The following is a 20,921-nucleotide window of genomic DNA, read 5'->3' as shown; positions in this document are numbered from 1 at the left end:
AGAATGCTTTTCGGGTGTATGTCGAAAATTAAAAATAAAAAAACAATTTTCCATTCAAAAATAATAATCATAATGAAAATCTCATAGATTTTATATTCACACTTTGAGATATCGTCCATCCCTTATAATAACCCATCTCTAGCACACCGGACTTTGTGTATTCTCTAATCGTCAGCTGTTGCAATTGAAGTGGCGACTTTGTTTATAAATAAAATGAATTATAATGCCAAACGAGTGATGCGCCAGAATTCGGTTTGCATCGGATCAAACGACCTGGCATCGTCGCCTATAATGATAGGACCTGCCCCACCCTCGGCGCCCAGCACCCCACAACTGCAAACCACCGAGGACATCAAGCCGCTTCATGTGCAGCAGCGTCAAGTGATCCTTCTGCAGAGTACGAGCATTCCGCCGATTCCATCTCCACAGCAGGTGACTTTAGCGGGACAAAATTCATCCGGGGGCGCTTGTAGTAGCAACGTTGCCAACGTCCAGATAGCAGACGATGCACCTGTTTCACTTCTTACGGAGATTGCGGACATAATGCGAAGTTTTGGAGACAGCGATCAGCCGAGGACAGCAAGCGTCAAGCTAGTGGAGCAAATATTGCAGCAGCAACTGCGAGGCATCTTCAATGAGGCATCCTTAGTGGCCATGCGCCGCAAGCAGAATCCCTGCCCTTCTCAGGCGGACTTTGAATTCCTCATGCGCAACCATCCAGTAAAGATAGCTCGCATGCGAAAGCACCTCAAGGATATGCTCATACTAAAGAGGTTCCTCAGCATTCGCACTGGAAGGCCGCAGGACTTTATGGACGACCTAGAGCAGAAGGAGGAGGACGAGGAGCTGGCCATAGACGTGCATGAGCTGCACGATGAGGATCGCATGCGGCGACTCTTTCGTGCAGATCGAATATCTCAGATCCTTACGGGCCAGCAGTACCTCGAGTTCAACGAGGCTCGCAAAACTTCCTTTTACTGTCGCCATGGAGAGAAGATCAAGAACAAGTTCCGTCGCTTTTTAGACCTGCCCGCTGACTTGCGCATCCCCACACCCACAATGAATATTCTGGCCTATTTGGCACACGAGACAATAGCCGCCATTGTTGACTATTCGATTCTGACGCGTTTGAATTCGAGCAACCGAGTGACCGAGCCTTACAGTCGAGTGACCTCTGCCGGCGGCAGTCCGGCCATGATGCACGTCTGCCCCGAGGTTACACAGGGTCGAGGAATGGAGGTGGTCAAGCCCATCAGTGTCCCGGAGATCCACGAGGCCATGCGCCGATTCCGGCAAATGAGCAACCGGAAGATTGGGCGATACCGGAACTCTTGCGACATCGATTTCCGACGCAGTTTTCTAGCGATTTAAGTTAAAAATGTTTATTATTGCCCTGGCTGAATATTACTTTTGGCAATTTTCGATAATAGTTTACTTAGTTATACTTAGTTACACAAGGGGCTTCAAATTTGTTCCCATATTACTTCGCTTAAATATTGATTTTATAAATCCGAACTATTTTTAATTTCTCTGAAATCTTCATTGCAATATATTTAAACTAACCCTAATTAAGTAAAAATTTTTTGAAACTAGAATTAGTATTTTCAAATTGAATAAAAATAACAAAATGAATAAAAATTTTAAATTATCAAATTTATTTGGCCCACTTGTAAGAACTATAATAAAATGAACTTGTTTCTTTAATCTTTCTTTATTTATTATACAAACCGCTTAGCTGAGTGATGAGTATCTGTTTGTCGCGGCAGTCAACTATAGTGTTCCATCTTCTTCCCTAGCCTGTTTTTTTGTATTTGCCAGATCCTTAGTCAATAGTTAAATATTACATGCAGCATGATTTGCTGGCCTTTGAGGCTGGAAACTAAGAGACAGAAAAACGCACACCCATTATGGACCAGTGAATCATCCTCATATGGAGTCGATAAATTGAAGCGGTAAACGAAGTTGAAACTGGCACCGACAGATAAATAAAAGCGCAATAAAGAAATTTGCCGACAGGCGCACTCGCACACGTGCATGAGAGAGACGGACATAAGCAACAACAAGGACCAGCAAGGATGCCGCAGGAGTGCGATACTGCAGCAAAAGGCATTAAGAGAAGCAACTCGCGAACGCACTTAATAATCAACTTCCTGTTGTGCATATAACTGTGTGTGGCATCCATAACGACGATGGAAAAAGAAGTGTTTTTTTTTCTTTACTGTTTTAACTGCAGTTCTCTATATGGAACCCCTATTCTTGTTTTACTCGTGAAACGGAAAAGGATTAAAAATCAATTTGCATTTGGGCTTAAGAGAAATTAATAAAAATTGGTTGGTCTTTTGGATCGCTAATGATTTTGATGACTATGAATTTATATTATAATATATTCTCAATTTTAAATAAAGACAAGAAGTAACGCTATAGTCGACACCCGCGACTATAAGATACCCGTAATATTACATATTATATATAGATATTGGCAAAAATATGTTATACAAGGTCATACGAAGACATACACTATAATATTACGGACTCCACAGTTTTCCTCGGTTTGTGGGCGTTAGAGAGGGCGTAGCTGGATGGGAAAAAAACAATTCTCTGGTATCTCATGATACGTAAAAGATCAACTTTATAGATCTAATAGTTCCTGAGAGTGGGCTGCGTATGGGCCTAAAGAATCTTCATGCTTGATCCAATAACACGCAAAATATATAAATCAGTTATAGAATTTTTTAAAGGAAAGGCTTATCAAGTAAAATAATCTTGTACCCTTGTACATTCCAATTACTCGACTTTAAAGATTGTGGAGTCCAAAAATGTTAATGCTAAATTTCCCCAACGCTTCTATATTCTAATAGCAGTGATCGCCACTCACTTTGTTCTAGAATTAAAGTAATGAAAAGCAGTGAAAAGAATCGTGAAGTTGTAGGAAAAACAAATCAAGTCTTCATAGATAATCTTAAGAAGAAATTCAACTTAAGAATATTAAAATGCACATATATTAAAATGCATATATATATAAAAGTTAGGGCCAAGGAGAACCTTTAAGTTTAGTAAACCAGCTTAAAAATATTTGCATTTTTTTAGTGCTATGTATATTTTCTATTATTCAAAACTTTCAAGAAGGGTATACATAAATGTGCCACGACTTTAAATATATGGGAATGGTTTCTCAAGCAAAATAAAGGGAAATGCGTGGATCAGCCAATGAAAAATTAGTAGATTTCAAACCCTCGAATGTAAAGGTTGAGAGCTCCAAAAATGCTGAAATCAAAAATATTTGTTTTCTTCGCGGCTATCGCTTGGAATTCGTATATCGTGTCGTGTCGCATATCGTGCGTAGACTCTTCTCCCCGCGATCTGTGTTTTGAAATTTCGCTAATAAAAAACAGAAACAATGATCTACGGACAAAATATCAAGAATTAAACGAATATCTTTCTAAACAGCAGTCAAAAATTGAAACCCCTTTTGACAAACTTAGTCAAGATCAAAACGAATTAATAGAATCAAGGAACAGGATTCAAGATAAATTGGATGAGTGTAAAGCCTATGTTGCAAGGCAACAGACAACATATAAAGCCATTTTTGTCGGACTTACTCGAGAACTAAACGAATTAAGAGTAAATAGTTCAATGGTATATATATCAAGGAACAGGATTCAAGATGAATTGGATGAGTGTAAATCCAGACAGGGTGGAGATATGTGGAACGCATTATTGCTGATCTCGCCAATCTCAATGTTTCTGCTCGTCTTTCTAATTATACAAACCTGCCAAAAGAAGGTCCAGAGATCTACTTTTACACCCAGTAATAGGTCTCAAATCAACAGCGCCCGGATGGATGAGAGCGACAGCCTATTGCCGCCATCGTACCAAGCAGCTGTAAATGTGCCGATACACACGCCAAGGACAACCGATGAACAACTTCAAAGCGAAGATGTGCCTCCGCCGTCGTACGATAGGATTCTTTGTTGACGAGCCTACCTCCCCACAACGCCGTGTACTTCATTGCTTATATCGTAATTATTTGTTTACAAATGAATCTCTAAACAAACATTAAATTTTATGAATTGTTTCTTACTCCTGATCCGAACAGTACATATATGTATGTATAAACATTTTTAAGATATTAGATGACTCACTGCCTCGTGGCAAATGAGTTTTATCGTTTTTCTAAAAATAATTAAAAAACACAGAACTACAAAAGCAAAAACCAAAAATGTTTCATATTTTCGCCAAAAAATGTCTTTTCCACGATCAAAAGATAAGAACCAAACCGGAGTTACATTTCAGTGAGCGACTATAAAGTGCCTCGCATTAGTAAAACTATTTCCATTCTATGTTAAAAACGTAAATTTAAAACGTACAACTTTTTACTTAATTTAAAATAAAATGAACAAACATTTGGGTCTTTATTATTATTCACAACCTTTAAGGAATGTAGGGTATACAAATATTCGCCACGACTTAAAAAATATGAAAATGGCTTATCAAGCCAAATAAAGGGAAGACAGGGATCAGCGAATGCAATGAAAAACAAGAAGAAACGCTATAGTCGAGTGCCCTGACTATAAGATACCCGTTACAGTTTTACACAATTTCAAAATATACTTTTTGCTAGTGGAAATTCATAAAGCGCCACTGCCCATGTTAGGCCTTACAACATAAATTTCTTCATAAAAAGCGAAATAATGTTCCGATTTGAAAACCATTGGAAATCATCCCATATCCATTCCATTTTTTAAAGAACCTGACTAAACGCTTAATGTTGATTGCTCTCTGTTGGAACTGTAAATCCATCGGCACATTATTCTTAATCGATTGCTCATACGCCTAACGAGCGGCGGAACCAAGTCGAGAGCTCCTCGATGGCCAGTTAATGAAAACAAGCTGCCTGTGACGAAATTAAGCCAACAACTTGTTTCTTTTCCTTCATCGTCCTTGTGTTATTTTCCCTTCCCCTGCACTGCTTTACTCCACATCCCTCTACTCTCTTACTCTTAATGTTACCAAATTTGCATTTCATGCGGCTCTTCGCATCAGGACCATCAGGACCACCATCATCATCATCATCATCGGCATCATCAACATCGTGGAACTCGCCATCGCCATCGTCATTTCTTCGTATTGTCAAGTCACGTAGCCAATTTCCAGGCAGCGTAAAGTCAATATGCCCCAATCCCATATATCCGAGTTGCCTTTAACTTCTTTTAAAGAGCAAAGAGGAGGAACAAATTGTATATGTAAATATGGCCATCTTATGGCCATTTGCTCTTTCGATGTCTTATTGAAATAATTTGAAAAACAAAAAATTTTCCTTAATAATATATGTTTTCAGTGTCCTGATCTTTATACCTTTACTTTTTTGTTACTTAAGCAAACCTTTTGATTTTAGCACTTACTGCAGGTTGTAAATTCTCCAATTCTAGTCTATTTTAAGTATTTAGTAAGGTTTTTAGAATTTTTCAGACAAGACTCAGCAAAAAAAAATGAGAATAGGAAAACTTTTTATAATATTTTTAATTAGTTGCTATAATTTTTATATATTTTTGATTTACCACGTTATTTTCGTGTCCTTAATAAAAGTAAATCATTACTTGAAACCTAAAAAGGTAAAGTAATGGGCTTGCAGTTTAAAATATACAGAAAATTAATAAGAAAAAAATTTCTTCAATAAGATAAACGAAATTGAAATTAAGTAAATTAAATGAAACCTGAAAACCTGAAATCTGAAAAACAACAAACTACTCAATACAAATTTGTTTTTATTTATTTTGTCAAACTGCAATTGTTATTTTCTGAGGAAATATTTGTGTGCCAAATGCTAAGTCAAAACCAAATAACAGCAAATACAAGAAAGCAAATATAAAATTTGTATAGTTAATAATAATAGACTTAATTAAAGATCAAGAAATTATAAATTTAAAGTACAGAGAAGCGCCATCAAAACTGTAATGTAATTAAAAATGTTACATAGATATATAATTTTTAAAAACGTTTCTTGGCTGGGTGTGCTTATTTCAGAAAGCTTCTCATTCTTGCCTCTGAGAGACTTGCATTTGGTTTGGCTAAGCAATTGGATATTTTTGAAAATCCGTTCAGCTAAACTTTTTTAATTACTTTCACTTTCTCGAAAAGTTGCTGACGTCAACCCGAGGCAATTTGTCCCGATGGCAGCCTCCGGACTATTGACAGTTGCCTAGGCACAAAGCAAGTACAACCTAGGAAAAAAACAAAAAAAAAAATGAAGAAAAACCAAAACAAAAACAGTCTCTAAGAGGAGCATATTACACGGCCTTTTAATTTGAAACCGTCTTGAATTGTGTTGACACAAGTACTCAGGCTAAATACGTTGGAGCCCATCTTATTCAAAATGAATGAGATTAGACGCCTTCAACAGAACAGATCCCGACGTGCACTCCATCGCCATAGCCGACGCCGACGCCGACGCCATCGCCATTGCCATTGCCGTTGCCCTCGTCCATCTGCCTTATGAACATAACCCGAGGGCGTCTCTCATCTCATTGTCATTGGTGGCGCAGCTTTCATGGTCATAGCAGAGTACACCCAAGTGCGAATGGATGTGGCACCGAGTGTGTTTTTGGGTGGCCAGGTGGACGACAAGTAAGTCGAGACCGAGGCGAATGCACAAAGAAAATTGTCTTCATTTAATTAGTTAAGTGGCAGGAACAATTATATATTGGAGGAAATATCAAAATACTTGACCTACTTACTCAACAACGATTCAATTAGCTTTCACTTATTACAAGCGAAATCAGGGACAAAAATATGTATAAAGTGGGCACGAGTCTTATCAGAAATATATTTTTAGAGTTGTTATTTTATACAAAAATGAATAGTATTGGTGTCTTTTAGGGAAGTCATATAAAGAATTTTATATTAAAAAAGGTTATTTTGAGATATAATAAGTAAAAAGTATAATTTTTTTAAATATTGGTCCCCAATAAGCCTTAAATCATCAAACTCTTTTGGCTAAAAGTAGCATCTATCGTTACATAGCATACTTTTTAGGGCCTTTAAATTGTGTATTAATGTAATTGTTCAAAATTGTATAAAATGATTTCAGAAAAATGCAACATTATTTCCAGTACGTAACTTCATATACAAATTCAAATTGCTATTTCTAAAAACTGGGAACACTTCCTTTAGGGCGAAGCGGTTAACAGTGAACTGAAAGCAGGGAACAGTCATGCGCAATGTTAAGTGGGAACAGCATGCAACAGTTTGTCGACCCGAAAATCCCCTCATAATTGTCGTTTTGGGAACAGAAATGAAGGAATTGAACCAGAATACGCCCGAATCCTCAGTTGCAGAAGGCGAAATCTAAAACGAACCATTCCTAGTCGAAGGATGCTGGTTACATCACAAGGCACCTAATAAGATATGACCGGAGAAATGGCTGAGACCAAAGTGCTGGACTTGGGAGGAAGTTTAATAAAGTTGTATTAGGTTTGTAAAAATAAATTATAGTTCAGTAAAACTAAGCAAATACATGTATTAAATATCAAATATCAAAGCCAAAATAACTCCCCCAAAATTTAATATGATAACAAAAAATAATACATTTTTAAATAATTTCCCCCATTAAATTGTTTTTGATGGTTTTCCCCTACAAAAATAAACTGTTTGCATAAAAGCATACATTTAAATTGATTCAAGGGTTGTTGTGGGTTTGGATATTTTACACTTTTTTGGAAATTGTAACGGCAAGAGGCTTTAAAACGATTATAATTCGTTTATAAAATTATTGATAATTTGGGAGGTTTAAGAATGGAAATGTGTAAAAATCGTTTTAAGTTTTATATTCTGATATTATATATTACTTTTTATTGTTTTCACACACTGGCCAGCCATCAGATAAATTACAAGGCAAGTGTTTAAATGTCTTTCGAATGGAAAAAGTAATGACAAAAAAGTGAAACTTTTTCTACGGGCGGTGAAAAAATTAAAAAGGAGTCGCAACCGTTTGCCCCCGAAGTTGGTTGCACTTTTGTTTGAATTTTCTTGGCTCTTTCATGGTTCCGTGGCCGCGAAAAGTTCTTACTTTTTTTTATTTCTTATTTTCTTCCAACAATGGCCTCTGTGTGACTTTTGGTGAGAAGGTTTGATGGGGCATGTAGGTTGGCTGGCTGGTTGAGGATTACCCCGTTCTCCTGCGTCGACAGCTGCTTTAAAACTTTTGATGCTCCTCATACATATGCTACATGTGTACTTTTAAGAGCCTTCGGGCGAACTTTTCACTGTCTACGAAAAATGATGACAAAAGGGGCGGTTTGGGGGTTTGCTTAACTAGGGGATGAGTCTGCGGTCGAGGACACCCTCGGGTCTTTTGGACCTGTCTGTCAAAGTTATAATGTGTGGCTGCCTAATTTGCTGTGAAAACTGATTTGCACATAATCAAAAAGGTTGTCTCCCACGAAGCTCCACAATTGAGGTTAAGGCTGTCACATAGACTTGTTATTAACCATCATTAAATTGTTTAATTACTCTCTCTCTCTCTCTGTCTTTGGACTGTTCGGCCTGCTGTCGTTTGTCATGGATTTATAATGACAATCTAAAGTTTACAAAAGCCGCATGACTTTGCATAAAATCCATTTAATTAACAACTATTTTAAGTGAGCTCATTCAATCAACGATTCAAATAATTAACAGTGCCCAAAGCCACCTTTTGCTTTGTTCTTGTCAGTTAGTTGATATTTAAGTGCAATCTTAAAAGCTTCAAATCAATTAAGGAGTCAGTTTTATATTAATTGGGGGTATGAGTCAAGTGCAATTAATAATTTTGTCGAATTACTTAAAACAAAGAAACTATTTTAGGTTAAAAGGTAACATTTTAGTCAAGGACAAAAAGGCAGTTTTAATAATGTGAAATGTGTAATGTTAGTTTAAAGTTTAGTAAGGTATTTCTGGTTAAACTACTGACATTTGAGTCAAGCCCACAAGACAGCCAGAAAATGACAAACAAAACCAATGATACCTATATCCTGTAAAATTATGTGCTTATGTTTCGGAATGCAAACACATCCTCATCCCCACTACTATCAAAATGTAATTCAAATTCAAACATATCTAAAATTCATATTTACCAATTGTTCGCTTGCCGATTGCCACATTATGCGATCTGAATGGATACCACCCATCGTTGAATTATGCAGGATTTATGTTCAGCTTGCGATAAACTGAAAAGAAAATTAGTACAATAATCGGCAGAAGCAAATATTTGAACTCTTTAAAACCACCGCGGCTGACCCCTGAATATGTAATGAGGTCAAATTGTATGGGGGCGCGACCGTGGGCGGAATAAATCAATGGCGAACGGAATCGTAAATTCCAAGACTGTGGCCAAAGAATCGCTGGCCATTGGCCAGGCGTATTATTAATATTTTCCATATCGTTTTTCTGCGTTTTAATACTTTGTTTGAGTTCTTGAAAAGTGAGATGCCCCAGCACAATGGCCAGCTGGGGACTTGCAGCCGGCGCGCAAAGGGCATTGAAATAAATCAAGTCAGGGTGTCCTGGACGTTCTAGACGACGGAGAATAAAAATCAGCGTCGAAATGCAGGCCACATCTTTAGCGATTGAGGGCATGTGTGGTCTCAGATGGTGTGGGCCGATGTGGCGTATGAACAACCGCATGTGAATCCATCCAACTTCGTGGCGAAGACCAACGATACGAGTCTCAATCAAACAAAGAGCCCTTGTTGTGCAGCCTGCTTAAATGGCCAAAGTAAGAGAGATCGGGCCGGGCCCTGGTGATTGTCCAGGCTTGGTTACCAGCTTTTTCCTCATCCTCAACTCCTTTCAACTCATAAACAAACAATGGCATTGGCCAGGGCCAGGCTGGCTTAATGAGTGTAAGCCACAAAATCAACGAGTTAAATCGTGTAAAGAATGAAGCTGAACCCTGGAAACAATGCTGCATTACACTAGTCAAAATACTAAATGGGTTTTTAAATAATATTTTTGATGCCAATAAATATTTTAATATTTATCTTCTATCTATCAGCCTTATAGTAATAGCTTCCTCTGTTACCAAATCAAATTAATTACAATTTGTGTTTGATTTAGTAACCCTTCCTTTAGTAACCCTTGCCTTCTGTCAGAAAGCACTCAAATTATGGGCTATGGTCATAGTTAAACATCATAAAGCTAAACCACAGGACATTCTCCCAGTGCAACGTATAACCCACTGCACTTCGTCCTGGTCTTCCATGCTGCACATTTATCAAATTCTAATATGCCTGCCCAGCCATTCGACCCCCTAAACCGCCAGCTGTCGACGCTCTCTGAAATGGATGTGTGCCTTCCTGCTTACGAATGCCACATGGCGGATGAACCAGGAACGGGGAACCAGGAACTAGGACTCTGGACTTTGGTCAAACCCACAATAGAAGGAGGCGCTGCAAAGTATGCAGCAGAAGCCGTACAGGATCAATGGCTTCATCAATTTCTGTTTCAGTTCAAAGGAAGGACCAACAATGTGTGGCAATTTTTCAAAGCTAAACTACCCATAGGGACAAATCAATGTGGGTAAATAATTTCTGAACGAACCTCAATCAATGGACCTCGTGATTGATTCGATAAATAAATTTCTCCAAACAAGCGGCAGCAAATCGAATTCTAATTGGACTCAAGAAGTTACAAATATTGCAAATACTAGTATATGTATTGCACTTTGAAGTTTAATTATGGCAAATACTTCAAATCGAAGGGATACCTATTAAATTGTTTGGTTAAATTAAATGTCCAAGTGTCGAACGTTTAAAGGGTTTGAATCGCAAAGAGTGGTTGACACGACCAGAAACACAGAAGCCTCAACTCGTTTGTGGTCTGCGGCTGCTGATTTACGACGACAGTCTGTCATAATGTCGCTGGGCCCTTTGTTAAATGCACCCGAATGGACTCGGATTCGTATCGAATCGAACTGAAATTGGCATTCGGGCAGGAAAGAAAATCAATTTGTCAATAGCAATCAATGCGTTTTTAAAGCACTAAAGCGCATTCGAAAGCTGTTAAACTTTTAATACCATTTGGATAGCGAGACGGGACCAACAAATAAATCAAAGTCAGCCAAGGGTCGCCAACCTCCCAAACCCTTCTTCTACATCTCCACTTTTTTTTTTTAATTTTTCCTCTAGGTCGGCAGCTGCATGGAATGAATTAAAAGTACCAACCAACAAACAAACAAACAAACAGTCCAACGAATGACCAAACAAACATACTGTATATAGTAAAAGTTTTCAATTTTGCTACAGTTGGGGCCGTGATTTAAGTGCCACGCCTGCTGTGACACACCAGTTTGGAATATACGATGCCCGACGACTCCCATGACCAGCACCAAGCCCCACCAAAATCCACAAATAAATTCATTAAATAAAAAAGAAATGCTGGCGGAAAAAGGCATATAAATTTCATCTGGCAGCCATAATTTGAGCAATCATTTAGACATAACGTAAATACAAATGCATTTTGTCTAAATTGTTTGCTGCAATTTCGATTTGAGTGTGCATTCAATCGAAATTAAATTCAATTGTTTTTTTATTGCCAATCCCATGCACTCTGACACTCACTCATTCTCTTGCCCCCCCTCCCTCTGTACATTCCGTGTTGTGTTCTGCGACCTCCACCAATCCTATGAAACATCCAACCCATTCCATGCGATAAACAATACCCCATGAATTTTTAAAAATTGCTTGTATTTGAGATTAACGACATCCGCCGTATTTATAGGCAAAATGTTGATACGCTGCCAGGAACAACACTTGGCCAGCCACTTCTCTGAGGTCATTCCGGCCAAATGTACGGGGAGCATGCATGCTTTTTGGGTGTATATCCCGATCCCGATCCAGTCACTGCCACTAAAGGGGCATGCCTACAGTGGGTTGCTGTAAGCCAAAAAGAACTTCGGACTTACTACATATTTTTCAATAAGAACTTACTTGGTTTGCTTAACAAAGTTAATATTCTGATTTAAAATGTTTTATGTTTTTAACTTAGACCAAACTTACCTACTTATGTTCTTATATTAGCTTTAAAGTTTAAAGATTGATGGTTGGAGGGGTAATAAGTCTCCACAGTAACATCCTAATGAAGTCGAGATGCCATAGACTATAACATTTTCAACTTTCTTTTTGAATATACAATTTTTTAATAGATTTTAAATAACATAGAAGCCTTAATTAATCAATAAATTCCCTCCTATAAACGAAATCCCCATAAAATATATTATTTACCAGCTTTAGAAATTTATTAAAAACAAACTTTTTGACCCAGTTGCAAGCCACTGTGCCACCTTCTGAATATTTATTTGTTTTTGTATTTCGCCGCTGCACGGCTACGTTAAAAAAAGGAAACCGAAACCGAAACCGACTAGAAGCGAACCGGGAAAAAAGAGAACAAATCGGGGCGGAACACATTTCATAAATCTTATCCGCGATTGAGCACAGCTCCGACAGCCTTCGAATTTGTTTTCCGATTTCTTTTTTTTTTTTGGCCGGGGCCAAAGCTTCCCTCGACGGTTATTTTGTGGCCGATTTGTTTTTCTTCGATTGGCGTTGGACGTGCTGGTCCTTTTCCTGGGCCACTCGGGGTGATGACTTTGACTTGGCTGAAATGGTCTCCACCAGATTGCATTCCTTAGTGGAGGCGATCTTGAGAAGCTTCTGGTGTTTATACGGGCCAAAACGGGTTCGCGGATCGGTGTTTCTACCAAAGGAGATAAAGGATTTAGGCTCCTTGTTTCGGCTTGCAGGGAGGCGGTGTTGGTGGTTTCGGTGAAACCTGCTTCTCGGCCTTAACTACCTTAGTAGGACGGCATTTCACGCGAACCGACCATCGTCTTACTCCATCAAATAAGATTTTCAAGGCACATATCAAAGCTATTACCGAGCAAAAAATCACTATAATAAGTAGGATTAGCGTACAGACCGTCCATGAGGCTGGGTTTCCTCCGTCCTCATACCATTGCTTATCCCCGTGTAATGAAACCTGTCTGGCCACCTCCTTGCGCAGCTTGTGGCAGTCATAAGCGGACATCAGGTTAACTCTGGGCTTGAAAGGAGCAGGGAGCTCGTCCGCCCACCACTTGTCCCAGAGATCGGCATCCTCCACACTGGGCAGCAGTTGGGCGCAGTGGGCACACACCTCGTCCATCCACACCTGACACTCTTTGCCATCTAGATTCAGTTTGCAAGCTGGATTCATTGTTATTTCTAAAGCGAATATTTTCGTTATATTTTTCGCAGCCTTCTTAAAATGTTCTTTTTTATTACTAAACTTTAAATTTTTTCCCTGGAAAGTAAAGAAAGTGATGTATTATATTAGAGCGTTTTTGTTTTTATTTCCATTAAAACAAATAATTATGTAACTAGATTATCCGAAGGTAATATCACGAAGTTCCAGACTGATCCCTTCGACCGCGCCTCATAAAACTGGACCACTTTATTCCGTACTTCCTTTTCGGTTGTGGACTTTCCATTCCCAAAGGAGAGGACGTACTATCATTAGTTGCTGGTGATCCAGCCACAGCCTGGGAAGTAGATGCAACCACTTCCTTTTCGTTTTTCATTCCAGAGGTTGCTGAACAGCTTGATAAAGATCCTGTATCTGACTCCTTGACTGCCACTGAGTGTACTAAGATTGGTGATGTGTCCGGGGAATCCATCTTGGAACAGTAGTCAGGCTTCAATATGTCTTGTTGGGAGCATCCGTAAGAAACGTTCATTGGATTTCTTTTCCAAATATGTGAGGTAATATCGAGCCCCGACGAGCTGCCATTTTGGGAGTTTTGTCCTAGCCAGACCATCAAGGAAACGAACATTTTGGCTTTCGTTCTTCTGAGTTTTACCTGCTGCTTCACGTTTTGTTCCACTCTTTTTTCCAACTTGCTCGGATTGAGGCAAAGATACAGCTCCTCGATATCAGCCAGATCCAGAAACCAATCACAAACAACAAAAAGGTTAGCATCAGGCAAAGGATCATGGGACTAACCTCGAAGTCATCTTGATTTTCGAAGTCTAGATCACGTTTCAGCTGCAAGCATTCTTGGGATGTGATCATGTTATGTCCTGGTGGTTTGTGGAAGCCCTTTTCTGGCCCCCATTTTAAGGATGACATCTTTAACAATTTAAGAAAATTACTTAAATCTCTTGTATATTTTTCACACTGAAATAAGAGTCATGACGTTCATTATTCAAAAAATAGTTCAAAAATAGTTTTAAATAACCATTACTATGTGGCCATAAAAGTTTTTGGCATCTTTATATTTCAGTTTATAAAATCTAAAGATTAAAAATAATTTATCCTGTCGGACTTCGGTACCTTGTGATCCCTATTTGCCGGAAGATTTGGGAGGCGGTTTGGGAGGATCGGGAACACGAGGTAAAGTTGGATGAGGAGGAATGGGCGGAAGCTGTGGATGAGGAGGAATCTGAGGAAGTGGTGGCGGATCAGGACGTGGAGGAATAGGAGTAGAGGCAGACTTCGATTTATAACGCTCTGAGGAGTCAGGAAGAAGTGGATAAGGATCGACTTCATCAGGCCGCCTGGGTCTTCTCCTAGACGTTGGTTGGCCATCTTCAGTTCGAACCCTTCGACTGCTTGATGGTTGTTCGTCATCATTAGGCCGTCGCCAGGATCTAAAGAATGCTGGCCACTGCCAAGAGCGGACTGGTATGGTTTTTTCCTGTTCATTTTCTTCTTTGCGTAGACTCCTTGGCGGAAGGTCCCAAGCCGCGATCATCATCGGCATCCGGTTTGAGATCGTTAAGTGATTCCGGTGGAGAGCCCGTGATGTAAACTTTAGGTGAGAATAAATTTAAATAATCATCTTGGTCATCGTCATCTTCTTGATCTTCTTCTTCGTCTTCTTGGGTTGGCTCAGACGACTCTTTCCCATCCATAAATGCTTCCATAATTGCCAAAGGAATGGGAAATATTATATTTACCCGACGATCCTGCGCTAAGGACGAAAGAATCTGCAGATGCCTCAGCTAAATGGGAAAAGTTAAGTTAGGATTTGGTTTGTTTTATAACACAGGGAATTATCTCATAGATACCTGTAGACTAATTTGGTTCTCAGACATCACATCAGAGCAGTCCTTTAGAGCCTGCGAGGCTTTGGCTTCACCTTCGGCTAGGATGATTTTAGCCCTGGCTTCTCTCGTCGCCTCCGCTTCGCTGGCCAGGGATCGCTCCAAGCTGCTTGGTAAAGATATTTCCATCCTGGGAAGGTATATACAAATGTAGTGATGGATCAGTTATCAAGGACAAGCTTACACGTCCACCCGCTCTACCCTTACTCCCCAACGCCCAGTGATTTCGGCCACAGCTTTTTGGATTTCCAGAGATAGCTGCTGCCTGGAGGTCAAAAGTTCGTGGAGTTTCTTCGACCCCACAATGTTGCGCAGCGTGACCTGGGAAATCCGTTCGGTGACATCCTGGGCATCGTCCACCTTGATGATCGAGTCGATGGGATTATAAATGCAATAGAACACGACTGCATTCACGGTTATCGTCACCGAATCCTTGGTTAGCATCTCCTGGGGATTCACATTAGCCACATTCGTGCGAATATCCACCGTATTATAGCTATCGATGCAGGGCAGCTGCCAGACAAGGCCTGGACCGTAGCAATTCCTGAAGTGGGTTGAATGTTGGATGATGTACTGAAATAGTTAAACAACTTCACCTGATACGACCCAAACGGAACATGACTAGCCGCTGGAATTCCTTGGCCACAACTAGACAAAGGCAGATGGAGAAGGGAAAGAATATGACCACAAATAACCAGGACAAGCCCACAGCTATTCTTTCAACCAGCAAGTTCTTCTCATCTGTAAGGAAGTAAGTTAGGATCAAAGTTCTTAAGGTGTTTCAATCCTTACCCGCATCTGGGGTAGGTTCAGCCTTATCATTCTTCTGATATTGTACTTCATATTGCACTCTCATTACAATGAATTTTTTGAACAACAATAAATGTGATTATTTCATAGAAGTAAATGTCAAATGTATAAGTTTTCCGTCCAACTTAAACACCGCAATCCACTTACTACTTTGGACTTTATTCAACTCCCTCGGAGCTTAATATTTTCAAATTTAATCATTTGCATATTGCGCTGGCAGCAGGAGTAACCGAAAAACTTAAATTTTATTTGAAATTGCATTTTTCATGCAAGTTCCTTGAACGGGAAACTTTTTTGGGGGGCCAAAAAAACAAACAGCAAAAAATCCTCTGAATGGTCAGTCACAAATAAAAATTGGCCAAAAAGAAATATATAAAAAAAAAAGAAGGGAGAAACTTTATCGCAGAGCGAAGCTGACAAAAGTTCATAGAGCAAAAGGAGGAAAACTTTTGTTTTCTCGCCTTCTCTGCTATTTTTTATGGAGCGACAAACAAATGGCAACTGACTACTGGACCAGGCTTTAATACTGGCCAAATGTTTTGGAGGAGTGGGGTAATAACTTCGAAATGACTTTTGTTGCTTCCTTGCGGCAGTCTGGAAGTTGCCACTCCTTTTCTTTTTTGTTATTCTTTTTGCCTTCCGTGACCACATGTGCCAGGCTGAAAGAAAGTTTTTCTCCCTTTTCACCAGATTCATGGCCCGAGTCCTGGTCATCATAAAGTAATTTATGTGATTTGCCCATTCTTCTGTTGGCCCTCCGCCCTCCACAGATCCTCACCTCCTGCCACAATTTATCTGATTGCAAGTGCAGCGACATATGGCCAAGTCCGAGTCGCAAGTCCAGCCAATTATCCTGGCGCGTCACATAGAAAATTACTCTATTATATTTCGCTCTGATGACGGATAAAGTTATTAGTCCCCAAGGGGGAAAGTGTGGCTCCTTCCATTTCCAACTGCGAAACAAAGAGCAAATGAATGTCCCCGCCCGCTCTGATAAACTAATCCATCATTGTCAGTTGTCAGGACGGGGAAATGGGCTCTGCTCCCCCCTTATGTTGGTGGTAGTAGGTATATGGTTAAAAAAAGCAACAATAACGGTATGCCACCTGTTGCAAGTTGATGGAAGGTGGCAAATTAATGGCGTTTCAATTCAGTCTCAGATACCGTTGCAATAGAGTGTGGATAGATTGAACGATGGATGGCAAAGTGCATTTTTCACTGGTTTTTCATTTAAGTTGCATTCATTTAATATCTGTTTCAGGTTCTAAAAAGTGATTCAAGGGTGTGATCCTACAACCTTTATTATTTATAAAACGAAAAGTGAGCGTTTGAAACATCTTTCATGTCAAATCAGAAATGATTCAGTTTTATCCACACCTTAAGCCTAAGCTTACATAGCATCATATCAAAATTTTAAGTTATTTTATCCACCTTTTTATATATATTTTTGCAATTTTAAAATACCTAGTAAAAATAAGCCATGCGAGACCAGGGAGCGCCAGTGAAGGCCACTTGGTATACCAATCTATCTGACTTTCAGGTGCAGGCCATCGAGGCTCTGGCCTTCTCAATCCGGGACGATCATGCTGAGGCTACGGTTTACCGCACCCAATTCTGTCTGAGGCGCTTGGGAGTCACACCCATGGTGAAAGGCGAAGATGTTGCACAAGTTGATCACCGTTTGCCGCAACAGTGACGTGGCATTTCTTTACTTTCTCCTTGAGGCATGCTACAAAGGTGCAGGCTTTGCGTACAGCGAAAAAATCATAATGTCAGCCCTTACCTTTCTGGACTTGGAAATAACTATGCGTGAATTGGATCGCATTCTGCCGAAAGGAGTTGAGCGTCTGAAAAAAAGAAATCAATAGAACCTGCGATTACCCTCAGATCTACTCTGACACCCTCAACGCACAGGGTATCAGACTTTAAGAACGTTCGATCGCCCTACTTTACACCATTGCCCAAGCCAAAGGTTCCCAAGAGTAGCGAAAAGTACTCCTCGAAACACCCTTATCTCGTGGTGACCTTTCCCTTCTGGCCAGCCGGAGAGAGGCCCAACTACAGGGTGAACGACGAGAAACGCTGGTTTGCCAAGCACACTTTCCAGCCGGTGAAGCGATTACTCTTCGATATGGTGGGCGATATTATGACTGACTATTTTAGGGCAATAGATTGCCTTCTGCCAGGGGAGGAGAAGGAGGAAGACGAAACGAAGCCCATGTGTGAGGTCCACAAGGAGGCACGGCGACAGGAGCAGCTGGTAAAGGATGCCGCTGTGGTCAAGGCACATAAACAGTGTCTGGCTCTCGTGGATGTGACTTCCCGGCAGGATGCTGTTCTTAAGAAGCGCATAGTAGCCCAGTTGGATCGGGACATTGAAGAGTGCACCCTGCGATGGAAACGACTACGTGAGCGCCATCACACGGATATGATGTTGCTGGAAGATCATGACCAGATCTGCTCGATGGGCAAGGTACCGACCACTGTGCAGACGAGCAAGGTGAAGTACCTATCCCAGGAGGCGGACATAGGTCGTCTGAATGTTAAGCCCACTCTGGGTGTCCACGTGATTACCGGTAAGGACACCGTGAGTCGGCTGAGCACAGTACGGGTGTCAGATCCAGAAGATGACATCCCTTGTCCGATGGTTCCTCATGAGGAGAAGCTCTCCCGATGCCCACCAACTAAACTTGGAAGCATCAAGCGTCCCCGGAAGGTGGTCATCACGCAGACGAAGTTCGGCGATAATAACCAAGACGTTTGTGTGAAGACTTCGAAGCAGGGACGCCTTTTTGTCAGTAATCAGCGGCACAAGCCGTTTGTATTCAACTACCACGAGGTGGCACCGCGGAACCAGGATCCCGCGCCCAGGGATGTGATTCGCGGCGAAGCCATTCGCACTCTGAAGGAGGAAAGTTGTCCCTCCAGCGAGGATGGTTACAACGAACGTATCAATTCCCGGGACCAGGTGGTGGCGGCCATTGTGAAATGTGCCGAGAAAATGTGGTTCGGCTCCTTGGAGGCCCATCAACGGGACCAGGAGTCTATAATATCCGAAAAACCTAAATTTTCGGACGAAAAAGACGAGCCGCCCCAGATTTGTGGCGATAGGTTTGATGATCTACAATGGACCAAGGACATTAAGAAATTCGATCCCAACAATCATCATCTGATGGAGCGATTGTTGAGGGATGGATTTTCCATACTGCGTCGGGATCCACGCCTCGTCTTTGCCTCGTTTCCCGATGCCCACAAGTCATTCGTGATGATGGAGTGGATAAAGCGTCGGTATGGAAAGGTGTACTATCAGCAGGAGATTGGCAAGATGATCAATAAGGGACTAAGCACCTTTTTCCTTGTGGAAAGGCAACTGGCCAATGCACCTAGTGCTAATCGAGAAGGTTTCTCCGCTGATGACACCTACAAAGACAGTGCACGTCTGAGAAGGTTAGCCAAGAAATTAAAAGATCAATATCGAATGCCGCTCAACGATAAAATTATGAACCTGACCGGAATTTGTTGGAATGCAATGAGCCCCCACTTGGTCAGAAAGGCCTCCTTGCTCAATAGTTTCTTCGCCTATCTGCCAGTTCGTTATGCGGATATGTTAAGATAGTATTGAAAAACCAAATCTTGGTAAATACTTTTTCATGTTTTTAAATTGTTTGTTACCCAAATTTGTAGTGATTTACATGTTTTACATTATTGTGTATTTGTTTATTGATGCGAATTATAATATGTATGGATTTGCTTTCCTTAAAAGGTTAAATGGTTTTTAAATTGGATGCTATATCAGATGTATCAGCCAACCAACTTCCCATGTGATTCCCGAGTATAAACTTTCTATTAATACTTTCTAGATAATATTCTAACGATTTCCTTTACTAAACTAAGAGAAACTTTTCAAACTAAACGCAGCGAATATAGACGAGAAAATTTAATTAATGAGCGGCATACAAATAAGTGGATAGCGTGCCGTGGAGTTGGTTTGCCGTGGCATGTCCTGCTAGGATCCCCGTAAAATTCATTGAAATTACCAAGCGTGAAATGAGCAGCTGTCACAGCGGCACAAAAGAGACCCTGAATGAGGCGACTTGAGTCGACTCCTCGTGTCCGACATGCAAAGGCGAAACGACTGAGATGGAGAATAAAGGACGCACGGAACCGATTCCCATATTCACACTCACCGAATCCGATTTTGTCACCTATTTCCGGACTTAAGGAAATGTATTTCCTGTGGTATTCATTTATACAGAAAGTTAATATTACTTTTCAAATACTAAAGTCATTGTAAGATTTTTATTTGATTTAAAAATTAGGAGGTTTATGAATTTCTTTAGCTGCTGGTGTTGATTTATGTGGATTATTATGCCAAAAAATATGTTTTCTGCAAGTAAACTTTTTAGTAAACATCTTTTCTTAAACTTTTTTAAAGTAACTACACAAAAATACATGAATAATCATGGATTTAAAGACTAAACGTATTAAGATATAAAAACCATTTCGATTTCCTTCCAAGTTTTTAACATTTTTCTTCGAATTTTCCAAATCAAAAACCCAGAATAACCTCTACCAGCTTTGACAAAACAGAGAAGAAAGCATCCTGAGATCTAGACAGAAGGCGAATGGCAATTTGAAATTTCATTAAATTTGTCTCAATGCAGACACTTTTTCCCACTTTTGGTTTCTTTTTTTTCGGCATCCATTGTTCGCCAATGGAAATGAATGGTGCGAAAGTGGAAAATTTGCCATGGAAATCAGCACAGATGACTTGACAACGTTGGCGGCAAAGAGGCAAACGAGGATTCCCCAGTCGTGTGCAAAATGAAAAAAAAAAAATGAAAATACCATTCGATACTTGTGGCTAACGAGAGCTTCGAATAAATTCAATCACGTCCAAACTGTTTTGGTTCGCTGTTTAAGCCATAAATTAATGTTGCATAGAAACGGAGCTGTTAATTCCCGCAATCAGCAGCAGGAGCAGGAGCAGCGAGAACA

The 20,921-nt window shown here is 40.2% G+C and overlaps 5 protein-coding genes across 5 annotated transcripts; 2 read left to right on the top strand and 3 right to left on the bottom strand.

The window, feature by feature from the left end:
- Positions 1 to 146: 146 nt before the first annotated feature.
- Positions 147 to 1,553, top strand: LOC108111720 (transcription initiation protein SPT3 homolog). Its single transcript, XM_017221271.2, has one exon. The coding sequence runs from the start codon at positions 214 to 216 to the stop codon at positions 1,369 to 1,371; it is 1,158 nt and encodes a 385-aa protein (XP_017076760.2). The 5' UTR covers positions 147 to 213; the 3' UTR covers positions 1,372 to 1,553.
- Positions 1,554 to 12,371: 10,818 nt separating this feature from the next.
- Positions 12,372 to 13,226, bottom strand: LOC108111748. Its single transcript, XM_017221302.2, is given in 2 exon segments — positions 12,372 to 12,758; positions 12,760 to 13,226. Coding segments are annotated over 2 exon segments (684 nt in total). The 5' UTR covers positions 13,225 to 13,226; the 3' UTR covers positions 12,372 to 12,539.
- Positions 13,227 to 13,335: 109 nt separating this feature from the next.
- Positions 13,336 to 14,165, bottom strand: LOC108108995. Its single transcript, XM_041818952.1, is given in 3 exon segments — positions 13,336 to 13,882; positions 13,914 to 13,916; positions 13,918 to 14,165. Coding segments are annotated over 3 exon segments (696 nt in total). The 5' UTR covers positions 14,137 to 14,165; the 3' UTR covers positions 13,336 to 13,408.
- Positions 14,166 to 15,244: 1,079 nt separating this feature from the next.
- LOC108111743 (band 7 protein AAEL010189) lies at positions 15,245 to 16,042 on the bottom strand. Its single transcript, XM_017221297.2, has 3 exons — positions 15,906 to 16,042; positions 15,710 to 15,854; positions 15,245 to 15,657 (listed from the first exon to the last, which is right to left on the bottom strand). The coding sequence occupies exons 1-3, from the start codon at positions 15,967 to 15,969 to the stop codon at positions 15,294 to 15,296; spliced, it is 573 nt and encodes a 190-aa protein (XP_017076786.2). The 5' UTR covers positions 15,970 to 16,042; the 3' UTR covers positions 15,245 to 15,293.
- A 1,257-nt stretch (positions 16,043 to 17,299) lies between these two features.
- Positions 17,300 to 19,685, top strand: LOC108111722. The gene is given in 3 exon segments (XM_017221274.2): positions 17,300 to 17,571; positions 17,573 to 17,771; positions 17,774 to 19,685. Coding segments are annotated over 3 exon segments (2,133 nt in total). The 5' UTR covers positions 17,300 to 17,403; the 3' UTR covers positions 19,540 to 19,685.
- Positions 19,686 to 20,921: the final 1,236 nt, after the last annotated feature.

This window comes from Drosophila eugracilis, unplaced genomic scaffold, assembly GCF_018153835.1.
Source record: "Drosophila eugracilis isolate 14026-0451.02 unplaced genomic scaffold, ASM1815383v1 contig_415, whole genome shotgun sequence".
NCBI lineage: Eukaryota > Metazoa > Arthropoda > Insecta > Diptera > Drosophilidae > Drosophila > Drosophila eugracilis.
Note: the sequence above shows the minus strand (reverse complement) of the source record. Positions and strands in the feature narration are given on the sequence as shown.

What these genes read in the sequence shown, in the direction of transcription:
- LOC108111743 (XM_017221297.2), bottom strand. Translation starts at nt 15,969, where the DNA reads ATGAGAGTGCAATATGAAGTACAATATCAGAAGAATGATAAGGCTGAA. An exon ending in TGAACCTACCCCAGATGCGG is followed by an intron (nt 15,855 to 15,905) that starts GTAAGGATTGAA and finishes ACTTCCTTACAG; the next exon opens with ATGAGAAGAACTTGCTGGTT. An exon ending in TTCCGTTTGGGTCGTATCAG is followed by an intron (nt 15,658 to 15,709) that starts GTGAAGTTGTTT and finishes AACCCACTTCAG; the next exon opens with GAATTGCTACGGTCCAGGCC.
- LOC108111720 (XM_017221271.2), top strand. Translation starts at nt 214, where the DNA reads ATGAATTATAATGCCAAACGAGTGATGCGCCAGAATTCGGTTTGCATC.